We start from the raw sequence: 23,951 nt of genomic DNA, 5'->3' as shown, positions 1-23,951 counted from the left end.
CCAGAACTGAACACAATATTCCAAGTGTGGTCTAACCAGGGCTCTATAGAGCTGCAGCATAATCTCGTGGCTCTTAACCTCAATGCCCCTGCTAATGAAAGCCAACACACCATACACCTTCTTAACAACTTGTGGGTGGCACGGTGGCACAGTGGTCAGCACTGCTGCCTCGCAGCGCCAGAGACCCGGGTTCAATTCCCGCCTCAGGCGACTGACTGTGTGGAGTTTGCACGTTCTCCCCGTGTCTGCGTGGGTTTCCTCCGGGTGCTCCGGTTTCCTCCCACAGTCCAAAGATGTGCAGGGTCAGGTGAATTGGCCAGACTAAATTGCCCATAGTGTTAGGTAAGGGGTAAATGTAGGGGTATGGGTGGGTTTCGCTTCGGCGGGTCGGTGTGGACTTGTTGGGCCGAAGGGCCTGTTTCCACACTGTAAAGTAATCTAATCTAATCTAAACTCTATCAACTTGGATGGCAACTTTGAGGGATCTGTGGACATGGGCCCCAAGATCCCTCTGTTCCTTCACACTGCCAAGAATCCTGCCTTTAACCATGTATTCTGCATTCAAATTCACCCTTCCAAAGTGAATTTCCACATTGAACTCCATCTGCCACTTATCAGCCCAGCTCTGCATCCTGTCAAGAAGGCAGCTCACCACCAGCTTCTCAAGGGGCAACTAGGGACAGGCAATAAATGCTGGTCAGCAATGCCCACAGCCCACAAATGAATTAAGACCTCCTAACAGTGGTCAGGACCAGGGGCACAACATGTACCGGGAAATAGAGAAGGCATGTCAGAAAGGCAAGGTCACGGTGATCATGGGAGACTTCAATATGCAGGTGGACTGGGTAAATAATGTTGCCAGTGGATCCAAAAAAAGGGAATTCTTGGAATGCTTACAGGATGGCTTTTTGGAACAGCTTGTCATGGAGCCCACAAGGGAGCAGGCTATTCTGGACCTAGTGCTATGTAATGAACCAGACTTTATAAAAGATCTTAAAGTAAGGGAACATTTAGGAAGCAGCGATCATAATATGGCAGAGTTCAGCCTGCAGTTTGAAAGAGAGAAGGCAAAATCGGATGTAATGGTGTTACAGTTAAATAAAGGTAATTATGAGGGCATGAGAGAGGAACTGACGAAAATAGACTGGAAGCAGAGCCTAGTGGGGAAGACAGTAGAACAAAAATGGCAGGAGTTTGTGGGTAAAATTGAGGACACAGTACAGAGGTTCATCCCCAAGAAGAGAAAGATTATCCGGGGAGGGATTAGACAGCCATGGCTGACAAAGGAAGTCAGGAAATCTATCAAAGAAAAAGAGAGATCCTATAAAGTGGCCAAGAGCACTGGGAAATCAGAAGATTGGGAAGGCTACAAAAACAAACAGAGGATAACAAAGAGAGAAATAAGGAAGGAGAGGATCAAATATGAAGGTAGGCTAGTCAGTAATATTAGAAATGATAGTAAAAGTTTCTTTCAATACATAAGAAACAAACGACAGGCAAGCGTAGACATTGGGCCACTTCAAACTGATGCTGGAAGGCTAGTGATGGGAGATAAGGAAATAGCAGGAGAACTTAACAAGGACTTTGCATCAGTCTTTACAGTGGAAGACATGAGTAATATCCCAACAATTAAAGGGAGTCGGGGGCTGAGTTGAGTATGGTTGCCATTACAAAAGAGCTAGTGCTAGAAAAGCTAAAAGGTCTTAAAATTGACAAATCTCCTGGCCCCGATGGGCTACATCCTAGAGTTCTGAGGGAGGTGGCTGAGGAAATAGCAGAGGCGTTGGTTGACATCTCTCAAAAGTCACTGGAGTCAGGGAAACTCCAACCCCCTGTTGGAGTTCTTTGAAGAGGTGACAAGTAGGTTAGACCAGGGAAACCCAGTGGATGTGGTCTATTTAGACTTCCAAAAGGCCTTTGATAAGGTACCACACGGGAGGCTGCTGAGCAAGGTGAGGGCCCATGGTGTTCGAGGTGAGCTACTGGTATGGATTGAGGATTGGCTGTCTGACAGAAGGCAGAGAGTTGGGATAAAAGGTTCTTTTTCGGAATGGCAGCCGGTGACAAGTGGTGTCCCGCAGGGTTCAGTGTTGGGGCCGCAACTGTTCACATTATATATTAATGATCTGGATGAAGGGACTGGGGGAATTCTGGCAAAGTTTGCCGATGATACAAAGTTAGGTGGACAGGCAGGTAGTACTAAGGAAGTGGGGAGGCTGCAGAAGGAACTAGACAGTTTGGAAGAGTGGTCCAGGAAATGGCTGATGAAATTCAACGTGAGCAAATGCGAGGTCTTGCACTTTGGAAAAAGAATACAAGCGTGGACTACTTTCTAAACGGTGAGAAAATTCATAAAGCCAAAGTACAGAGGGATCTGGGAGTGCTAGTCAAGGATTCTCTAAAGGTAAACATGCAGGTTGAATCCGTGATTAAGAAAGCGAATGCAATGTTGTCATTTATCTCAAGAGGGTTGGAATATAAAAGCAGCGATGTGCTACTGAGACTTTATAAAGCTCTGGTTAGGCCCCATTTGGAGTACTGTATCCAGCTTTGGGCCCCACACCTCAGGAAGGACATACTGGCACTGGAGCGTGTCCAGCAGAGATTCACACGGATGATCCCTGGAATGGTAGGTCTAACATACGAGGAACGGCTGAGGATCCTGGGATTGTACTCATTGGAGTTTAGAAGATTAAGGGGAGATCTAATAGAAACTTACAAGATAATACATGGCTTGGAGAGGGTGGACGCTAGGAAATTGTTTCCGTTAGGCGAGGAGACTAGGACCCGTGGGCAGAGCCTTAAAATTAGAGGAGGTAAATTCAGAACAGAAATGCGGAGACATTTCTTCAGCCAGAGAGTGGTTGGCCTGTGGAATTAAATGCCGTGGAATGCAGTGGAGTCCGGGACGCTAAATGTCTTCAAGGCAGAGATTGATAAATTCTTGATGTCACAAGGAATTAAGGGCTACGGGGAGAATGCGGGTAAGTGGAGTTGAAATGCCCATCAGCCATGATTGAATGGTGGAGTGGACTCAATGGGCTGAATGGCCTTACTTCCACTCCTATGTCTTATGGTCTTATGATCTTAAAAAGATCTCCCAGGGCAACTCCCTCCCGACTGTATCCCTCAGTGCCGCCACCTCTGCTAGGTCTGTCCTGCCGGTGGGACAAGACATATCCAGGGATGATGGTGGGGTCTGGGACAATGTCTGTGTTATGACCTACTGAGCTAAAGAGAATCCAAGGCATTCGATACATAGATTAAAAACAAAGGGATAACTCGGGAGAAGGTAGGACCATTCAAGGATAAAGGAGGGAACTTGTGCTTGGAGGAAAAGGGTGTGGGAAAGATCCTAAATGAGTACTTTGTGTTGGTATTCACCCAGGAGAAGGATCTGGAGGATAGTGAGATTAATGTGGAGTATGATAATATGCTACAGCATTTTGAGATCAAGAAAAAAAAGGTGTTGGGTCTCTTGAAGAACATTAAGGTGGATAAGTGCCAATGGAATGATGGTATCTACCCCAGGTTATTGAGAGAGGCACGAAAGGAGATTGCTGGGGCGTGATTCTCCTGCTCTGTGGATGCTGCCTGACCTGCTGCGCTTTTCCAGCAACACATTTTCAGCTCTGATCTCCAGCATCTGCAGTCCTCACTTTCTCCTCCAAGATCTTTGGTATCCTTGCTAGCCACTGGAGAGGTCCTGGAAGATTGACAAGTAGCTAATGTTGCTCCTCTGTTCAGGGAAATAGGGATAATCGAGGAAACAATAGACTGGTGAGTCTCACATCGGTGGTTGGGAAGCTATTGGAAAGAATTCTTATGATGGGATTAATGTTCTTTGGAGAGGGTGCAGAAGAGGTTTACTAGGATGCTGCCTGGATTAGAGGGCCTCGAAGAACAGGCTAGAAAAACTCAGATCGCTTTTTTTGGAGCAGTGGAGGCTGAGGGGAGAAGCTTATAAATTAAGTGATGCATAGATAGGGGTGATGGTCAGAATCTCTTTCCCAGAGTCGAAATGTCTAATTATGGACAGTCAGTACAGCTTTTTGCAGGGCAGGTCATGTCTTACTAACCTGGTTGAACATTTCAAGAAGTTGACAAAGGTGATCGAAGAGGATAGAGCATTGGATGGTGCCGACATGGATTTATAGTAAGGCTTTTGACAAGGTCTCACATGGTATACTCATCCAGAAGATTAAGCTGCATGGGATTGACGGTAACTTGACTGCGTAGATTCAGAATTGGCTTGCTCATAGAAGACAGAGGGTAGTGGTGGAAGGGTGTTTTTTGGGCTGGAGGTCCATGACTAGTGGTGTCCCACAGGGATCTGTTCTGGGACCTCTGCTGTCTGTGATATATATATATATATATATATATATATATATGACTTATATGGAAATATAGATGGGTGGGTTAGTAAGTTTGCAGACGATACAAAGATTAGTGGAGTCATGGGTCATGTAGAAAGTTGTTAAAGTATACAGCAGGATATAAATCAGTTGTAGATTTGGGCAGAGAAATGGCAGATGGTAAGTGTGAGGTGCTGTGCTTAGGAAGATCAAATGTTAAGGAAAAGCATACAGTTAATGGCAAGAACCTTGATTGATGTACAGAGGGATCTTAGGGTTCAAGTCCATCGCTCTCCAAAAGTAGCCACCCAAATAGATAGGGTGGTAAAGAAGGTGTCTTTACTTGTCTTTATTGGTCAGGGAATAGAGTGCAAAACTCAGGATGCCATGTTGCAGCTTTGTAAGACTTTGGTGAGGCCGAATTTAGAGTAGTGCGCTCGATTCTGGTCACCACATTACAGAAAGGATGTGGAGCCTTTGGAGAGGGTGCAGAAGAGGTTTACTAGGATGCTGCCTGGATTAGAGGACCTGTAAGAACAGGCTAGAAAAACTCAGATCGCTTTTTTTGGAGCAGTGGAGGCTGAGGGGAGAAGCTTATAAATTAAGTGATGCATAGATAGGGGTGATGGTCAGAATCTCTTTCCCAGAGTCGAAATGTCTAAAACTAGGGGGCATGCATTTAAGGTGAAAGAGAGAAGTTCAAAGGAGTTGCAGGGGCAAATATTTTACACAGAGAGTGGTATGAGTCTGGACTGTGCTGCCAAGGGTGGTGAGAGGCAGAAAGCATTGGAGCATTTAAGAGCCTTTTAGATAAGCACATGAATATGCAAGGTGTAGATATGGCCCAAGGGCAGGCAGAAGGGATTTAATTTATAGTCATGTTCAGCACAACACTGTGGGCTGAAGGGCCCGTTCCTGTGCTGTAGTATTCTATGTTCCATGTATGATTCCATCAGGATGACTAGGTCAGATTGTTGCTTGACTAATCTGTGAGACAACTCTCCCAATTTTGGCACTAGCCCCCAGATGAGGAGGACTTTGCAGGGTCAACAGGGCTGTTTCTGCTGTTCTCTTTTCTGATACCTAAGTCAATGTCAATGTCAGGTGGTCTGTCCAATTTCATTTCTTTATTGAGATTTCGGAGCAATTGAGTGGCTTGTTCCATCATTTCAGAGGGCAGTTGAAAGTCAACCACATTGCTGTGGATCTGGAGTCACATGTAGGCCAGACCAGGTAAAGATGGCAGTGTCCTTCCCTGAAGAACATTAGTGACCCAGATGGGTTTTCCCGACAATTGACAATTGTTTCATTGTCATCAGTAGATTCTTAATTCCAGATTTTTAAATTGAATTGAAATTCCACTACCTGCTGTGGTGGGATTTGAACCGCATACCCAGAACATTAGCTGAATACCTGGATTAATTAATTAATCTGGATTAATATTACCATTAATCTATCAGTTCCTCTGTATGGGGAGGACAGAAGCTTTCTTTTCCTAAAGGACAGTAGTGAGCCCAATGGGACTTTATAATTGACCAAGGCTTCAAGGTTGCCCATAGATTTTTATATTATCCCAGATTTTATTGAATTCAAATTTTACTACCTGCATGGGGAGTTTCAAATCCAACTTCTCAGATCTTTGGACTGGTGGCCCTAGGTTTCCAGTCCAGTGATTTTACCAGTACATTAATCTCTCCCTCTTTTTTTATGTGCATGTACCTTTGCTGAGTGTTATTAAATATCTCCTTAAATGCCTGCCACTGAATTTAGACTGACCTACCTCTTAATCTAGTTCCAAGTTCACACTGGTCACTCTTTTTTCATAGCTGAAAATGTGTTGCTGGAAAAGCGCAGCAGGTCAGGCAGCATCCAAGAAACAGGAGAATCGATGTTTCGGGCATGAATCCTTCTTCAGGAATCCAGCTACACATTTTCAGCTCTGATCTCCAGCATCTGCAGTCCTCACTTTCTACTCTTTTTTCATACCTTGCTAATTGTCATTATTTAAGTTTCCACCAACAGTCTTAGGTCCATACTTCCCTACCTCAAACTGAATGTGATCATGTTACAATCACCAATATTACGGAGCACCTTTGCTTATGATATCATTAACTAATCTGGATCAAATACCCTTTGTACATTCTCATTTCAGAGGTGACGGATAGAACAAGAAGCGAGCTTTACAAACTTCTGGCAGTTCTTTATAGAGTTACACATTTTACAGAGTGATCCAGTCTATAGAGATTCAAATGAATCCCCAATGAATCCCTGAATATAATTAAATCTTATTAATGTACAACTAATACTCACCTTTGTAATACTTTGCATCTTCTCCTGCGGGAACGTTTCTCCAAGGATCTTTTTCTCATACCCAGTAACATTATCTTTGAATGTTGCCACTCAGGTGGATAGAGCTTGTAAGAAGGCCTATGGTGTATTAGCGTTCATTAGCAGAGGGATTGAATTCAAGAGTCGTGAAGTGATGATGCAACTGTACAGGACTTTGGTTAGACCACATTTGGAGTACTGTGTGCAGTTCTGGTCGCCTCACTTTAGGAAAGATGTGGAAGCTTTGGAGAGGGTGCAGAGAAGATTTACCAGGATGTTGCCTGGAATGGAGAATAGGTCGTACGAGGATAGGTTGAGCGTGCTAGGCCTTTTCTCGTTGGAACGGAGAAGGATGAGGGGTGACTTGATAGAGGTTTATAAGATGATCAGAGGAATAGATAGAGTAGACAGTCAGAAACTTTTTCCCTGGGTACAACAGAGTGTTACAAGGGGACATAAATTTAAGGTGAAGGGTGGAAGGTATGGGGGGGATGTCAGGGGTAGGTTCTTTACCCAGAGAGTGGTGGGGGCATGGAATGCGCTGCCTGTGGGAGTGGCAGAGTCAGAATCTTTGGTGACCTTTAAGCGGCAATTGGATAGGTACATGGATGGGTGCTTAAGCTAGGACAAATGTTCGGCACTACATCGTGGGCCGAAGGGCCTGTTCTGTGTTGTATTGGTCTATGTTCTATGTTCTATTTCTTCACCTGAATTTGTTTCTAATTGGCTTTCTACATAATTAAAAGGTGAAAGAACTGCAAATGCTGTAAATCTGAAACAAAAACAGAAATTCCTGGAAAAGCTCAGCAGGTGTGGCAACATCTGTGGAGAGAAATCAGAGTTAATGTTTTGGGTCAAGTGACCCTTCATCAGAACTAGAAGTTCTAGCTTTCTGCATCTGCTTAGACTGAATGGACAGTGTTTGTGACAGAGCTGTTGGAGTGAGTCTGAGTAGTCAATCGCACTGGGGTAACTGACTGCTCAGTCACCTGTTATTGGGAAGCAGCCCTAAGACAGCTGTGTTCAAGCCTAGTGTTTCAGTCAGGGGCAGCAGGAATGGACGTTGGATAGATTTTCCTATGTAAGTGTGAGATTGGGAAGTTAACAGCTGGACAGGAAATATTGTGAGATTCTTGGACCAATCTGGCAAGATAAATAGCCAGAAAACCCCAGTCTGGCAGACAATTCACAATGTGCCAGTCGAGATTTCTTTAGTAACAATGATTTCTTTACTCCACAGGAACATGTTCCCCCCAAACCTGGTGGAGGCTTGCTTTAAACAGGTAGGCGTCAAGTCAGCAAGAAACAAGCAGTAATGTATTGAACTAGTTCAGATTTAATGTGGAAAAAATCATTCTGATTCATCTTCCATTATACAAGTAAACTACCAGTTTTATTTCTTACATTGACATAAATTGGCAAGTTGGGTTAGGGTTGGGGTTAGTAGTAAGTGGAGTATAAGGAGAATATGAAGTTGTTCATATTCTGGAAAGGTGAACAAAAGAACATAGTCTCATTTAGACAGTGAAAAACTGCAGAAAGCTGGAAAACAAAGGCACTTGGTGGCAAGTTGTGCGTGAAATAGAAACTGAGCACATATGGACAGCAGGTAATCAGCAAAGCTATTTGAATATTGGCCCTTTTTTCAAGGAGTGGTTGGAGTATAAGAGTAGGGAAATCTTACTGCAACTGTCCAAGGTGCTGATGAGATTACATCGAGAGTACTGTGAGTAGTTTTGGTCCCTCATTTAAGAAAATATACTATTTCTTTGGAGGCAGTTCAGAGAAACTTTGTGAGGATGATCACTGGTATGGAGGGATTTTCTTATGAGCAAATGTTAGGATTCTATTCACTGGAGTTTACAAGAATGGGAGCTTATCTCACTGAAACATACAGTATTTTTAAGGGGCTTGACAGGGTGAACACTGACAGGATGTGTTCATCAGAGAGTCTAGGACCAGAGGCATAGTCTCAGAATAAAAGAGCACCAATTTAGGACTGAAATGAGGAGGAATTTCTTCTCTCAGAAATTTGAGAGTCTTTGAAACCCCTTGACACAGAGAGCTGTGGGGGCAGCCTCCTTGTGTATATGTAAGGCTGAGTTAGGTAGGTCATTGGGGAATCAAGGACAGGAAAGGACAGGAAAATGAAGCCTTTTGGATCAGCCATGATCTTACTGAGAAGCAGTGCAGGTTCGACGGCCCAAACAGCCGACTCTTGTTCCTATTTCTTATAGTCTTACAGCTCTTTGTTTTAATTGTGAGCTAAAAGATGCGTTTTCAGGATGTCAACTTGTAACCAGGAGAGAGCCACAGGGATTAGTGCTGGATCCACAATTAATTAAAATATACAAATGACTGATAATTAAGGTGAATATAGTACAGCTAAGTTACTGGGCAGTTAAATGTTGGAGTCAGGACTCAGGAAACATCTGGGGAATTGTGGTGCTCAAATGAAGCATTCTGCCACTAATAGGTCAGCTCAGCTGAGATTACTGTTGGAAAGCTCAAAATGACACAAAAATAGGGGGGGAGGGCAAGTGATGAAGATGACAAGAGTCTGTTCAGGGATTTAGATGGGTTAAGTGAGTGGGGAGAAACTTAGTGGATGGAATATAGTCTGGGGAAATGTGAGGTTATACACTTTGGCAGGAATAGTAGAGGAGATGAATATTATTTAAATTAAAAGAAGCAACAGAACATTGAGATTTGTGAATCCTTATCCATGAATTACAAAAGCGAGCATCCAAGTTCACCACATCATAGGGATGGAAAATAGAATGTTAGAATTCCCTTTAGCTTAAAGGGAGTGGAGTTTTAAAGTAGGAAGAATTTGCTACAACCACACAAGGCACTAGCCGGAGCACAGTTGGAATATTGTGAACAGCTTTGGATCCCTCATCTAAGGAAAGGTTGGAGAATTTGGAGGCAGTCCAGGGGAGGTTCATTAGGCTGATAGATGGACTATCTTGGGGAGAGGCTGAGTAGATTGGGCCTATACTTATTGGAATAATGAGTATTGGGAGGTAACCTATTGAAATGTACAAGATTCTTAAGGGACTTGACAAGGTAGATGTGGAAAGATTAGTTCCTTTTGTGGTGTGGTCTTGGACCAGAGGGCATAATCTCAGCATAATAGGTCACAAATTTAAGTCGGAGAAGAGGAGAAACTCAGAGATGAGGGAATCAAGAGTTGTAGGAAAAAGGCGGGAAAGTAGAGTTGAAGATGATCAGATCAGCCATGAATGGTAGAGCAGGCTCGATGGGCTGAATGGCCTACTTCTGTTCACATGTCTTATGGCTTTGTGTTCTCACAACTGAAGTGTCTCATCTTTGGAACTGTTCTTATAAATGTCTTTTCAACTCTTCTTAACATCTTTATATCCTTCCTCAAACATGGTGCCCAGAAGAGTAAACAACATTTCAGCTGAGGTCTAACCAGCATCTTATACAAGATCAACATGACCTCCTCACCCTGTGTACTCTATGATCTGATAGCTAAAGTGCACTCAACTTCCTGACTTACACACCAGGTCAAAATCCAGCAATTCTCTCCCTAACAACATTGTGGGACTACTTACAGTACATGGACTGAACCAATTTAAGAAAGCAGCTCACCATTATCTTCTTAAGCTGAAAAATGTGTTGCTGGAAAAGCGCAGCAGGCCAGGCAGCATCCAAGGATCAGGAAAATCAACGTTTCGGGCATAAGCCCTCCTTCAGGAAACGTCTCATGCCCGAAACATCAATTCTCCTGCTCCTTGGATGCTGCCTGACCTGCTGCGCTTTTCCAGCAACACATTTTTCAGCTCTGATCTCCAGCATCTGCAGTTCTCAATTTCTCCTAATCATCTTCTTAATGGCTACTAGGGATCGGCAATAAAAGCTGAACCAGTCAGCAATAACCATAATTGAATGGAAAAAACATACTTTAAGCATCATTAAGGTTCCACTCAAACTGTATGCCAGCTTCAATGATGTGCACATACACAGGCCCAACTGTTCCTGGACCCACTTTACGTTTACTATTTAGAACACAGAATATAGAACATATACAGGCCATTCGGCCCTCGATGTTGTGCTGACCTTTTATCCTACACTAATATTAAACTAACCCACATACCATATATTTTACTATCATCCAGATGCCTATCCAAGAGTCACATAAATGTCCCTAATGTCTCTGACTCTACTACCACTGCTGGAGGTGCATTCCACGCACTCACTCTCTGTGTGTAAAGAACCCAACTCTGACATCTCCCCTAAGCCTTCCTCCAATCACCTTAAAATTATGCTCCCGCGTGATAGCCATTACAGACCCTCGTAATCTTGTACACCTCTATCAAAACCATAGTGGGAGTTATGTACAGACCTCCTAACAGTGGTCAGGACCAAGGGCGCAAAACGTACTGGGAAATAGAGAAGGCATGTCAGAAAGGCAAGGTCACAGTGATCATGGGAGACTTCAATATGCAGGTGGACTGGGTAAATAATGTTGCCAGTGGATCCAAAGAAAGGGAATTCATGGAATGCTTTTTGGAACAGTTTGTGATGGAGCCCACAAGGGAGCAGGCTATTCTGGACCTAGTGCTATGTAATGAACCAGACTTTATAAAAAATCTTAAAGTAAGGAAACACTTAGGAAGCAGCGACCATAATATGGTAGAGTTCAGTCTGCAGTTTGAAAGAGAGAAGGCAAAATCGGATGTAATGGTGTTACGGTTAAATAAAGGTAATTATGAGGGCATGAGAGAGGAACTGACGAAAATAGACTGGAAGCAGAGCCTAGTGGGGAAGACAGTAGAGCAAAAATGGCAGGAGTTTGTGGGTAAAATTGAGGACACAGTACAGAGGTTCATCCCCAAGAAGAGAAAGATTATCCGGGGAGGGATTAGACAGACATGGCTGACAAAGAAAGTCAGGAAATCTATCAAAGAAAAAGAGAGAGCCTATAAAGTGGCCAAGAGCACTGGGAAATCAGAAGATTGGGAAGGCTACAAAAACAAACAGAGGATAACAAAGAGAGAAATAAGGAAGGAGAGGATCAAATATGAAAGTAGGCTAGTCAGTAATATTAGAAATGATAGTAAAAGTTTCTTTCAATACATAAGAAACAAACGACAGGCAAGAGTAGACATTGGGCCACTTCAAACTGATGCTGGAAGCCTAGTGATGGGAGGTAAGGAAATAGCAGGAGAGCTTAATAAGTACTTTGCATCAGTCTTCACAGTGGAAGACATGAGTAATATCCCAACAATTAAAGGGAGTCGGGGGCTGAGTTGAGTATGGTTGCCATTACAAAAGAGAAAGTGCTAGAAAAGCTAAAAGGTCTTAAAATTGATAAATCTCCTGGCCCTGATGGGCTACATCCTAGAGTTCTGAGGGAGGTGGCTGAGGAAATAGCAGAGGTGTTGGTTGAGATCTTTCAAATGTCACTGGAATCAGGGAAAGTCCCAGATGATTGGAAGATCGCTGTTGTAACCCCCTTGTTCAAGAAAGGATCAAGACAAAAGATGGAAAATTATAGGCAAATTAGCCTAACCTCGGTTGTTGGTAAAATTCTAGAATCCATCATTAAGGATGAGGGTTCTAAATTCTTGGAAGAGCAGGGTCAGATTAGAACAAGTCAACATGGATTTAGTAAGGGGAGGTCGTGCCTGACAAACCTGTTGGAGTTCTTTGAAGAGGTGACAAGTAGATTAGACCAGGGAAACCCAGTGGATGTTATCTACCTTGACTTCCAAAAGGCCTTTGATAAGGTGCCACACGGGAGGCTGCTGAGCAAGGTGAGGGCCCATGGTGTTCGAGGTGAGCTACTGGTATGGATTGAGGATTGGCTGTCTGACAGAAGGCAGAGAGTTGGGATAAAAGGTTCTTTTTCGGAATGGCAGCCGGTGACAAGCGGTATCCTGCAGGGTTCAGTGTTGGGGCCGCAGCTGTTCACATTATATATTAATGATCTGGATGAAGGGACTGGGGGCATTCTAGCGAAGTTTGCCGATGATACGAAGTTAGGTGGACAGGCAGGTAGTACTGAGGAAGTGGGGAGGCTACAGAAGGATCTTGACAGGTTGGGAGAGTGGTCCAGGAAATGGCTGATGGAATTCAACGTGAGCAAATGCGAGGTCTTGCACTTTGGAAAAAAGAATACAAGCATGGACTACTTTCTAAACGATGAGAAAATTCATAAAGCCAAAGTTCAGAGGGATCTGGGAGTGCTAGTTGAGGATTCTCTAAAGGTAAACATGCAGGTTGAGTCCGTGATTAAGAAAGCGAATGCAATGTTGTCAATTATGTCAAGAGGGTTGGAATATAAAAGCACCGTTGTGCTACTGAGACTTTATAAAGCTCTGGTTAGGCCCCATTTGGAGTACTGTGTCCAGTTTTGGTCCCCACACCTCAGGAGGGACATACTGGCACTGGAGCGTGTCCAGCGGAGATTCACACGGATGATCCTTGGAATGGTAGGTCTAACATATGAGGAACGGCTGAGGATCCTGGGATTGTACTCATTGGAGTTTAGAAGATTAAGGGGAGATCTAATAGAAACTTACAAGATAATATATGGCTCGGAGAGGGTGGATGCTAGGAAATTGTTTCCGTTAGGTGAGGAGACTAGGACCCGTGGACACAGCCTTAGAATTAGAGGGGGCAAATTCAGACCAGAAATGCGGAGACATTTCTTCAGCCAGAGAGTGGTGGGCCTGTGGAATTCATTGCCACAGAGTGCAGTGGAGGCTGGGACGCCAAATGTCTTCAAGGCAGAAATTGATAAATTCTTGATGTCACAAGGAATTATGGGCTACGAGGAGAATGCGGGTAAGTGGAGTTGAAATGCTCATCAGCCATGATTGAATGGCGGAGTGGACTCGATGGGCCGAATGGCCTTACTTCCGCTCCTATATCTTATGATCTTATGGTCTTAAATCACCTCTCATCCTTTGCTTCATTGAGCAAAGCCCTAGCTCCCTTAAGCTTTCTTCATAAGACATGCCCTCCAGTCCAGGCAGCATCCATTAGTTCACATAGTCTCACAATGTCCTTTGTTCCAAATGCATCACGTCACACTTCTCCTCATTGAATTTCATCTGCCAGCTATCCATACACTAACATGTCCTTTGGTAGTTTTACATAATCCTTTGAATAATCTTTTCAGGGTATATTGAAATGTAAAAAATGGAGCAGCAGAAGGCTATTCAGCCCTTCCAGCCTACTCTGCTATTCAAAGTAATCCTTACTAATCATCCACCTCAGTACCCTGCCTGACCTGCTGTGCTTTTCCATCTCAGGAATCAGTCTGGTAAATCTCCACTGCACTCTCTCCATAGCCAGAACATCCTTCCTCAGATAAGGAGACCCAAAACTGCAAACAATATTCCAGGTTCTGGTCTCACCAAGGCCCTACATAACTGCAACAAGTCATCCCTGCTCATTTACTTGAATTCTCTTGGTATGAATGCTAACATATCATTTGCCTTCTTTACCACCTGAGGCACCTGCATGCTTACCTTCAGTGGCTTGTGTACAAAGACATCCAGGTCTCATTGCACATTCCCCTCTCTCAAGTTATAGCTATTCAGATAATAAACTGCCTTCCTATCTGCTTCTAAAGTGGATAACCTCATATTTATTTACAGTATACTATATCTACCATGCATTTGCCCACTCATTCTGCTTGTTCAACTCACATTGAAGATGACCACTGGTGCATCCACTATTTCTAGGGCCACTTCCTTAAATACTCTGGGATGTAGATTAACAGAGCCTGAGGATTTAATCACCTTCAATCCCACTATTTCCCTATAATTCTGATTTTCTTCAGTATTGCCCTTTTACTCCTTTGTGAACACTGAGCCAAAGTATATATTCATCGACCAGCCATTTCTTTGTTCCTATTATAAATTTCCTGGTTTCTGACTGTGAGGGACATATATTTGTCTGATTTATCCACCTGATTTGGGTGATTTATCCACCTTTAGTACGTTCAGCTTCTCTTACACCTTCTCCTCAGTGATGGCCACCACACTCACCTCTGCCCCCTGACTCTTGAAGTTCTGGAATGGTACAGGAGTCTTCCACCATGAAGATTAATTCAAAGTACCTATTCAGTTTCTCTGCCATTTCTGCATTCCCCAATACTACTTCTCCAGCTTCATTTTCCAACCATCCAATGTCCACTCTTGCCTCTTTCTTATCTCTAGATAGCTAAAAACTCTTACAGTCTTCTTCTATATTGCTAGCTAGCTCATCCTCATATTTCATCTTCTCCCCCATTACTGCTTGTTTAGTTGGTTGTAAAGACTTCCAAATCCTCTAGCGTCCCACAAATCTTCACCACCTTGTTCCCTTTTGCTTTTATGTTGTGCCTTGTCAGCCATCATTGCCTCACACTATCCTTGATACGCTTCTTCTTCCTTGGAATGAATTTATCCTGTGAAATTCCTGCCATTGTTGCTCTACCGACTTCTTTGCTAGACTCTCCTTCCAATCAACTCTGGCCAGCTCCTCCCTCTTGTAGTCATCAATTGTAATACCATTATATTTGATTCCAACTTCTCTCTCTCACACTGCAGGGTGAATTCGATCATATCATTGTCACTACCCCCTTGGAATTCTTTCACCTTAAGTGCCCTGACCAAGTCTGTCTCATTACACATCACTAAATCCAGGATTGCCTGATTCCTAGTGGGCCTTACCACAAGGCTGCTCCAAAAAAACCTCTTGTAGACATTCAACAAATTAGTTTTCAAGCTATCAATCTGATTTTCCCAGTGCACCTGCATTTTGAAGTCCACCATGATCGTTGTAACAGTGTCTTTTACATACCTTTTCTGTCTCCTGATTTATTTTCTTCCCCATATCCTAAATACTGCGAGGAGGCCTGTATCTAACTTCCTACCTCAACTTGATTTTTTTTTCTTGCTGACTTTTTTTCCCTTGTCTAGATCATTGCCACTTACCTCCGTGATTCTTCTGATGCTTTACTTAGTTTCAGAATTTCCCGTTCATGGCTCCAGCCACCTCCTCTTCACCACAGATGTACAATCCCTTTACACATCCATTCCCCATCAGAGTGGTCTCACGGTTCTCCGCCTCTTCCTGGAAAAATAGCTTGAACTGCCCCCACGCACCACCAGCCTCCTCTGCCTGGTCAAGCTTGTCCTCCCCCGAACAACTTCTCTTTTAACTTCATTTGCTTTTCATGTCAAAGGTGCAGCTGTGGGTACCTGCATTAGCCCCATGATGCTTGTCTCTTCATGGGGTACGTGGAACATTCCTGCCTGGCCACCGCCCACAACTTTCTCCAGTATATCGATAACATTCATCAGTGCTGCTTCCTTCTCTTGTCCGGAATTGGAAATGTTAATCTACTTCATTTTCAATTTCCACTAATCTTTCATCTGGTCCATATCTGACTCCTCCCTTCCCTTCCTTGACATCTCTGTGTCCATTTCTGGAGATAGGCTGGTCATCAATATCCACTGCAAACCCACTGACTCCCACAGTTATGCTGACCAAACATCCTCATGCCCTACTTCTTATTCCATTCTCCCAGTTCCTCCGTTTTCATTGTATCGGTTCTGAAATGTCTCCAAAATGTCCACCTTCTTGCTCAGGTGAGGATTCCTCAGCACCATGGTTGACAGGGCCGTTAGCGGGTCTGACCCATAAATGCGAGGTGCTGCATTTTGGAAATCACTCTTAGCAGGACGTATACACTTAATGGTAAGGTCCTAGGGAGTGTTGCTGAACAAAGAGACCTTGGAGGGCAGGTTCATAGCTCCTTGAAAGTGGGGTCGCAGGTAGATAGGATACGCTGCACTCCCTCAATAACCAGAATGTCTTTCCTCAAATTTGGAGACCAAAACTGCGCACAATACTCCAGGGTCTGTAGATTGTGAAGGAGCAAAAATGGCCTTTGCAGTGATATGTACTTCTTGTCAGATGTGGGAGTTTAAAGAGAGCTTAAGGGTTACTGTGGATTATATCTGCCATAAAATGCTGTTGGATGCGAATCTTATCAGATCGATTGTTTCGGTTGGAGAGACAGATAGAAGCGATGAGGAATTTGCAACAGCAACAGTATGTGATGGATGGTAGTTATAGGAAGGGGGGGAAGTCTCAGATACAGTCACAGAGATGGGTTAACTCCAGGAAGGGTGAGAGAGATCAGCACCTGGGGCAGGAGTCTTTTGTGGATATACCCATTCCAAACAGGTATGCTGTTTTGGAAAATGCAGGGGGTGATGGATTCTCAGGGGAACGTAGCACCAACAGCCAAGTTTCTGGTATTGAGACTGGCTCTAATGCAACGAGGGGTACGTCGGCTTCCAAGAGATCAATTGTGTTATGGGATTCTGTCGTCCGAGGTACAGACAGATGTTTCTGTGGCCAGTAGCGAAAAAGCAGAATGGTGTGTTGTTTCCCTAGTGCCAGGATCAAGGATGTCTCAGAGAGGGTGCAGAATGTTCTCACGGAGGAGAGGGGCCAGCAGAAGGTCATTGTCCACATTGGAACCAACGACATTGGAAGGGAAAAGGTTGAGACTCCGAAGGGAGATTACAGAGAGTTAGGCAGAAATTTAAAAAGGAGGTCCTCAAGATCTCGTTGTACTGCCCCTTTACCTAACTTGACTCCATTTAGGTAGTAATCTGCCTTCCTGTTCTTGCCACCAAAGTGGATAACCATACATTTATCCACATTAAACTGCATCTGCCATGCATCCGTCCACTCACCTAGCCTGTCCAGGTCACCCTGTAATCTCCTAACATCCTCCTCACATTTCACCCTGCCACCCAGTTTTGTGTCATCAGCAAATTTGCTAATGTTACTTTTAATACTTTCATCTATATCATTAATATATATTGTAAATAGCTGCGGTCCCAGCACTGATCCCTGTGACACACCACTGGTCGCCGCCTGCCATTCCGAAAAGGAGCCGTTTATCACTACTCTTTGTTTCCTGTCAGCCAACCAATTTTCAATCCATGTCAGTATTTTGTCCCCAATACCATGTGCCCTAATTTTGCTCACTAAGATGTTGTGAAACTTGCAAAGGTTCAGAAAAGATTTACAAGGATGTTGCCAGGGTTGGAGGATTTGAGTTATAGGGAGAAGCTGAACAGGCTGGGGCTTTTTTTCCTGGAGTGTCGGAGGCTGAGGGGTGACCTTATAGAGGTTTACAAAATTATGAGGGGAATAGATAGGATAACTCTTTTCCCTGGGATGGGGGAATCCAGAACTAGAGGGCATAGGTTTAGAGTGAGAGGGGAAAGATATAAAAAAGACTTGAGGGGCAACGTTTTCACGATGAGGGTGGTACGTGTATGGAATGAGCTGCCAGAGGAAGTGGTGGAGGCTGGTACAATTGCAACATTTAAAAGGCATTTGGATGGGTATATGAATAGGAAGGGTTTGGAGGGATATGGGCCGGGTGCTGGCAGGTGGGACTAGATTGGGGTGGGATATCTGGTCGGCATGGACGGGTTGGACCGAAGGGTCTGTTTCCATGCTGTATATCTCTATGACTCTATGATCTCCCACACTTCAGTCCTCACTCCCACTCTTGCCTCCTACAACAGTGACAGGCTCCCCCTTGTCCTCACTTACTACCCCACTAGATTCAAAGGATCATTAGCCACCAGTTCCACCATCTCCAGCAGAATGGCAATCCCATAAACATAATCCTATCATGTCCCTTGTCAGCCTTCAGCAGGGACCATTCCTTCCAAGACACCCTGGTCCACTCTCAATATGTCCCCACTGCCCCATAGCACCTTCTCCTGCAATCATAGAAAGTGTAACACCTCCCTCCCTCAGTATCCAAGACCTCAAACACACCTTTCAGGTGAAGCATTGATTTACCTGCATTTCCCCATGGTAGACTACTGCAAAAAATACGGAGGTATGGCATTGAGGGTGAGTTGGAGGTTTGGATTAGGAGTTGGCTGGCTGGAAGAAGACAGAGGGTAGTAGTTGATGGCAAAGGTTCATCTTGGAGTGCTGTCACTAGCGGTGTTCCGCAAGGATCTGTTTTGGAACCATTGCTGTTTGTCATTTTTATAAATGACCTGGCGGAGGGGTTAGAAGGTTGGCTGAGCAAGTTTGCGGATGATACGAAAGTCGGAGGAGTTGTAGACAGTGAGGAAGGATGTGGCAGGTTACAGCGGGATATAGATAAGCTGCAGAACTGGGCAGAAAGGTGGCAAATGGAGTTCAATGTAGCTAAGTGTGAGGTGATTCACTTTGGTAAGAGTAACAAAAAGATGGGGTACTGGGCTAATGGTCGGATACTTGGTAGTGTGGATGAGCAGAGGGATCTTGGTGTCCATGTACACAAATCTTTGAAAGTTGCCACCCAGGTAAATAGTGCGGTGAAGAAGGCATATGGCGTACTGGCTTTTATTGGTAGAGGAATTGAGTTCCGGAGTCCTGAGGTCATGTTGCAGTTGTATAAGACTCTGGTGCGGCCACATCTGGAGTATTGTGTGCAGTTTTGGTCCCCATACTATAGGAAGGATGTGGAGGCACTGGAACGGGTGCAGAGGAGGTTTACCAGGATGTTGCCTGGTATGGTAGAAAGATCGTATGAGGAAAGGCTGAGGCACTTGGGGTTGTTTTCATTGGAGAAAAGAAGGTTTAGGGGTGACTTGATAGAGGTGTACAAGATGATTAGGGGTTTAGATAGGGTCGACAGTGAGAATCTTTTTCCACGTATGGAGTCAGCTATTACAAGGGGGCATAGCTTTAAATTAAGGGGGGGTAGGTATAGGACAGATGTTAGGGGTAGGTTCTTTACTCAGCGAGTCGTGAGTTCATGGAATGCCCTGCCAGTAGCAGTGGTGGACTCTCCCTCATTATGGGCATTTAAGCGGGCATTGGATAGGTATATGGAGGATAGTGGGTTAGTATAGGTTAGGTGGGCTTTGATCGGCACAACATCGAGGGCCGAAGGGCCTGTACTGCGCTGTATTCTTCTATGTTCTATGTTCACTCAATCTAGTCTACTGTACTCACTGCTCACAGTGTGGTCAGCTCTACATTGGAGAGATGTAGTGCAGACTGGGTGATCACTTTGCTGAACACCTTTGCTCTGTCCATAAAAAAGACCCTGAGCTTCAGTTGCCCTTTGCTTCAACACATCACCATGTTCCCTGGCCAACATCTCTGTCTCAGGCTTGCTGCAGTCCTCCGGTGAAGCTCAGTGCAAGCTGGAAAAACACCACCTCATTTTCCATTTGGGGACCCTGCAGTCTTCTCGACTCAATATTGAGTTCAATACTTTTAGGACCTGAACACCTTCTTCCATGTCCTTATCCCATACACCAGGCCTTGTCATCACATGGGCTGCCACCACATTCTCCCAGGATGACCTTTAGCCACTCCTCTGTCTGTCCAAGTGTTGTTCTTTCTCTATTGACTCTATCTCCACCTATTGTTTACTCCTCCCCACTCTCCCCCCTTCCTCCACCCCACCTACTGCATAAATGCCAACCTTTTCTCTAGCTACCATCAGTTCTGAAGAAGGGCCACTAGACCCGAAACATTAACTCTGATTTTTCTCCACAAATGCTGCCAGACCTGCTGAGTTTTTCCAGCAATTCAGTCTTTGTTTCTGATTTCATGCATTCGCAGTTCTTTCAAGTTTTTTTGATGATTATAACAGTGCCTTCTTTACATGCCTTTTCTGTCTCCTGATTTATTTTCTGCCTCACATCTGATTACTGTTACGAGGTCTGTACATAATACTCATCTGGGTATTTTTTTCTTCAACTCTACCCACACAGATTCTAAGCTTCTGATTCTATATCACTTCTTGCTATAGATTTAATTCCATTTTTCTTTAACCAGAAAGGCAGTACTACCCATTCTGTCCAGCTGCCTGTCCTTTCAACAGGGGACATGTTTCCTTGGCTACTTAGTTCCCTGCCCCAAACCCCTTGTAGCCATATCTCTGTAATACTCACAACATAGATTAGATTCCAGTCTGCACACTCACTCCTGCGTATCTGTTACTGTGAAACAGGGCTGAGTCAGCAAGGCTTCTTCAATGACAGGTCATGCCTGAAAAATATGTTAGAATTCTTTGAGGAGGTAATGAGCAAGTTAGACAAAGAAGGGCAGTTGATGTGATCTACTGAGCTGTCCAGAAGACCTTTGACGAGGTGCCACCTAGGAGGCTGTTAAATAAGATAAGAGCCCATGGCGTTAGAGGCAAGGTACTAGCATGGACAGAGGATTGGCTGATAGCAGAAGGGAGTGGTGATTATAAGACTATTTTCAAGATGACAGGGTGATCAAGTGTATGGATGAGGGAAGTTCAGTTGATGTAGTTTATCTGGATTTTAGCAAAGCTTTTAACAAGGTCCCACATGGGAGACTGATTGACATGGTTAAAGCACATGGAATTGAGGGAAACCTGGAGAGGTGGATCAGAAACTGGCTTAGTAATAGGACATAAAGGAATGTGGTAGATGGTTGTTTGAGTAACTGGAGGCCATTGTTCAGCAGTATACCACAAGGATCAGTGCAGCAATCCTTATTGTTTGTTATATCATAAATGATATAGATGAAAATGTGGGAGGAATGTGAAGCAAATTTGCAGATGGCACCAAGATTGGTAGAGTGGTTAAAATGAAGAATATGGTAGTAGGTTACAGGAAGATATAGATGGGTTAATCAGATGGGCAGACAGTATTTAACCCTGAATAGTGCAAGGTGTTATACTTTGGAAGAAAAAACAAAATGAGGGAGTATTTAATGAATGATAGGTCACCGGGTAGGTTAGAGAAACAGAAGGATCTGGGGATAATTATTCACAATCCCTGAAGTCAGCAGCGCAAGTGAATAGGATAGTTAAGGTGGCGTATGGGACACTTGCTTTCATCAGTGGTGGCATAGAGTATAAGAACTAGGAGGTAGTGTTGGAGCTATACAGAGCATTGGTTTGGACACAGCTGGAGTACTGTCTGCAGTTCTGGTCACTTCACTACAGGAAGGATGTGACAACATTAGAGGGGGTAAAGAGAAGGTTCACCGTGATGGAGCAATGGAGCTTTAAGGAGACTAGATCAGCTTGGATTGTTTTCTTTAGAGCCGAGAAGACTGAGGGGGTCATGATTAAGGTGTATACGATTCCGATGGGTATGGACAGGGTGAATAGAGAGCAACTGTTTCTCTTGGTTAAGGGATCAATCACAAGGAGGCATCATTTTAGAATAAGGGGCAAAAAATTCAGAGGGGATTGGGAAAAAAACCTTTTTCACTCAGCAAGTGGTAGGAATCTGAATGAACTGCCTGAGAAGGTATTGGAGGGTGGAAACCTTACAACCTTTAAAAATCTTTGGAAGAGCATTTGAAATATCATAATATTCAAGGATGTGGAATAAGTGCAGAAAATTAGGATTTGCACACTTTTAGTGGTAGTTATTGTCAAGGCAGACTCGATGGGCCAAAGGGTCTTTTCTGTGCTGTATGAATTTATAATGTTGTGACTGTGACTCTATGACAACTGGTGACTAGTGGAGTTCTGCAGGGGTCTGTGTTGGGACCACAACTGTTCACGTTATACATTAACAATCTGGGTGAAGGAAGTCAGGGCATTTGTTGCTACGTTTGCAGATGATACAAAGACAGGTAGCGTTGAAGAAGTTGGGAGGCAGAACAAGGGCTTGGGCAGGCTAGGACAGTGGGCAAAGAAGTGACAGATACAATGTGGAAAAATATGAGGTAATGCACTTTGGTAGGAAGAGTACAGGCAAAGACTATTCTCTAAATGAGGAAAGCCTTCAGAAATCTGAAGTACAAAGGGAATCTGTTCAGGCTTCAGGTTTATTTTAAGCTTAACATGAAGGTTTGCTCGGCAGTTAGATGGCAAATGCAAATATTAGTATTATTTTCGAGAGGATTAGAATACACGAGCAGAGATGTACTGCTAAAGCCACATAAGGCTCTAGTAAGTCTGCATTTGGAAAATTGAAAACAGTCTTTGGCCCTATATTTAAGGAAGGATGTGCTGCCATTGGCAGGTGTCCAGAGGAGGTTTATAAGAATGAAGGGCTAGTTATATGCAGAGCAGTTGAGGATTTGGGGTATGTACTTGATGGAGTTTAGAAGGTTAAGGGGAATAACATTGAAACTTACAGAAAATTGAGAGATCTGGATACTCTGGAAGTGGAGAAGATATTCCAGTTGTAGCAGAGACAAGCATCCAAGGGCATAGTCTCAGAGTGAAGGGACGACCCTATAGAACTGAAAAAGGGAGAAATTTATTCAGCCAGAAGGCAGTGAATCTGTGGAACTCATTGCCACAGAGGATCAAATCATTTAGTGCATTTAAACCAAAGATAGATAGGTTTTTGATGAGCAAGGGGATCAAATGTTATGGGGACAAGGTAGGAGCAGAGGGTTGAGAAACATATCAGACATGATTGCTGATTTGATGGGTCGAATGGCCTAATTCTGCTCCTTTATCTTATGGTTGTAACTGCTCTACCCTACCAACCCCTTGATTAGATTCTAGTCTTCTGCAACTCACTCCTGGGTGTCTTTTATTCTATATAAAAACCAGCCCAAACCCTATGTTTGAATTTGTCCATAACTCACTTCTGGATATCTGTTATTCTATATATAAATTCCATTAACCTCTAAGTTAGATTCCAGTCTGTAACACACTCCCAGGCATCAGCTATTTTATATATAAACTCCCTAAACCCTTTGAGTTGATTCCAGTCTGTAACTCCCTCCTGGGTAACTGTTATTCTATATGTAACCTCCAAACTCCTTGAAGAGATTCCAGTCTGTCACTTACTCAGGTTTTTCTCTCCGATAAATGATATTCCAAACTCCTCTCTCCTATGATAATGTATCTTAGCCTGGAAATGTTCATATGTTGGATATTTAAAATGACAGCCCTGTAAGAGTTGAATTGGTACTTCAGATCTGTGTTCACTGGGGAAGACACAAGCAATCTCCCTGAGGTAATAGTGGCTGAAGGACTTGAACTTAAGGGAATTTATATTTGCCAGGAATTGGTGTTGGAGAGACTGTTAGGCCTGAAGGTTGATAAGTCCCCAGGGCCTGATGGTCTACATCCCAGGGTACTGAAGGAGGTGGCTCGGGAAATTGTGGATGTGTTGGTGATTATTTTCCAAAGTTCGATAGATTCAGGATCAGTTCCTGCAGATTGGAGGGTGGCTAATGTTGGAGGGTGGCTAATGTTTTTAAGAAAGGAGCGAGAGAGAAAGCAGGAAATTATAGACCACTTAG

General features: G+C 43.9%; 1 protein-coding gene across 2 annotated transcripts in view; it reads left to right on the top strand.

Moving 5' to 3' along the window:
* Positions 1-23,951, top strand: part of LOC122565415 (excitatory amino acid transporter 1-like) — a 303,209-nt gene that overhangs the window by 193,395 nt on the left and 85,863 nt on the right. Inside the window, exon 5 of one of the 2 annotated variants that reach the window (XM_087975411.1) lies at positions 7,924-7,966. The exons of the other annotated variant lie outside the window; for it this stretch is intronic. Coding sequence (XP_087831537.1) covers positions 7,924-7,966 — 43 coding nt within the window. The remainder of the gene's footprint in view (positions 1-7,923; positions 7,967-23,951) is intronic. 2 annotated transcript variants of the gene reach the window in all.

This window comes from Chiloscyllium plagiosum, unplaced genomic scaffold (assembly GCF_037043375.1).
Source record: "Chiloscyllium plagiosum isolate Xiang-an unplaced genomic scaffold, Cpla_swu_hap1 HiC_scaffold_2, whole genome shotgun sequence".
Taxonomy (NCBI): domain Eukaryota; kingdom Metazoa; phylum Chordata; class Chondrichthyes; order Orectolobiformes; family Hemiscylliidae; genus Chiloscyllium; species Chiloscyllium plagiosum.
This window is presented reverse-complemented; position numbering and strand designations above follow the sequence as displayed.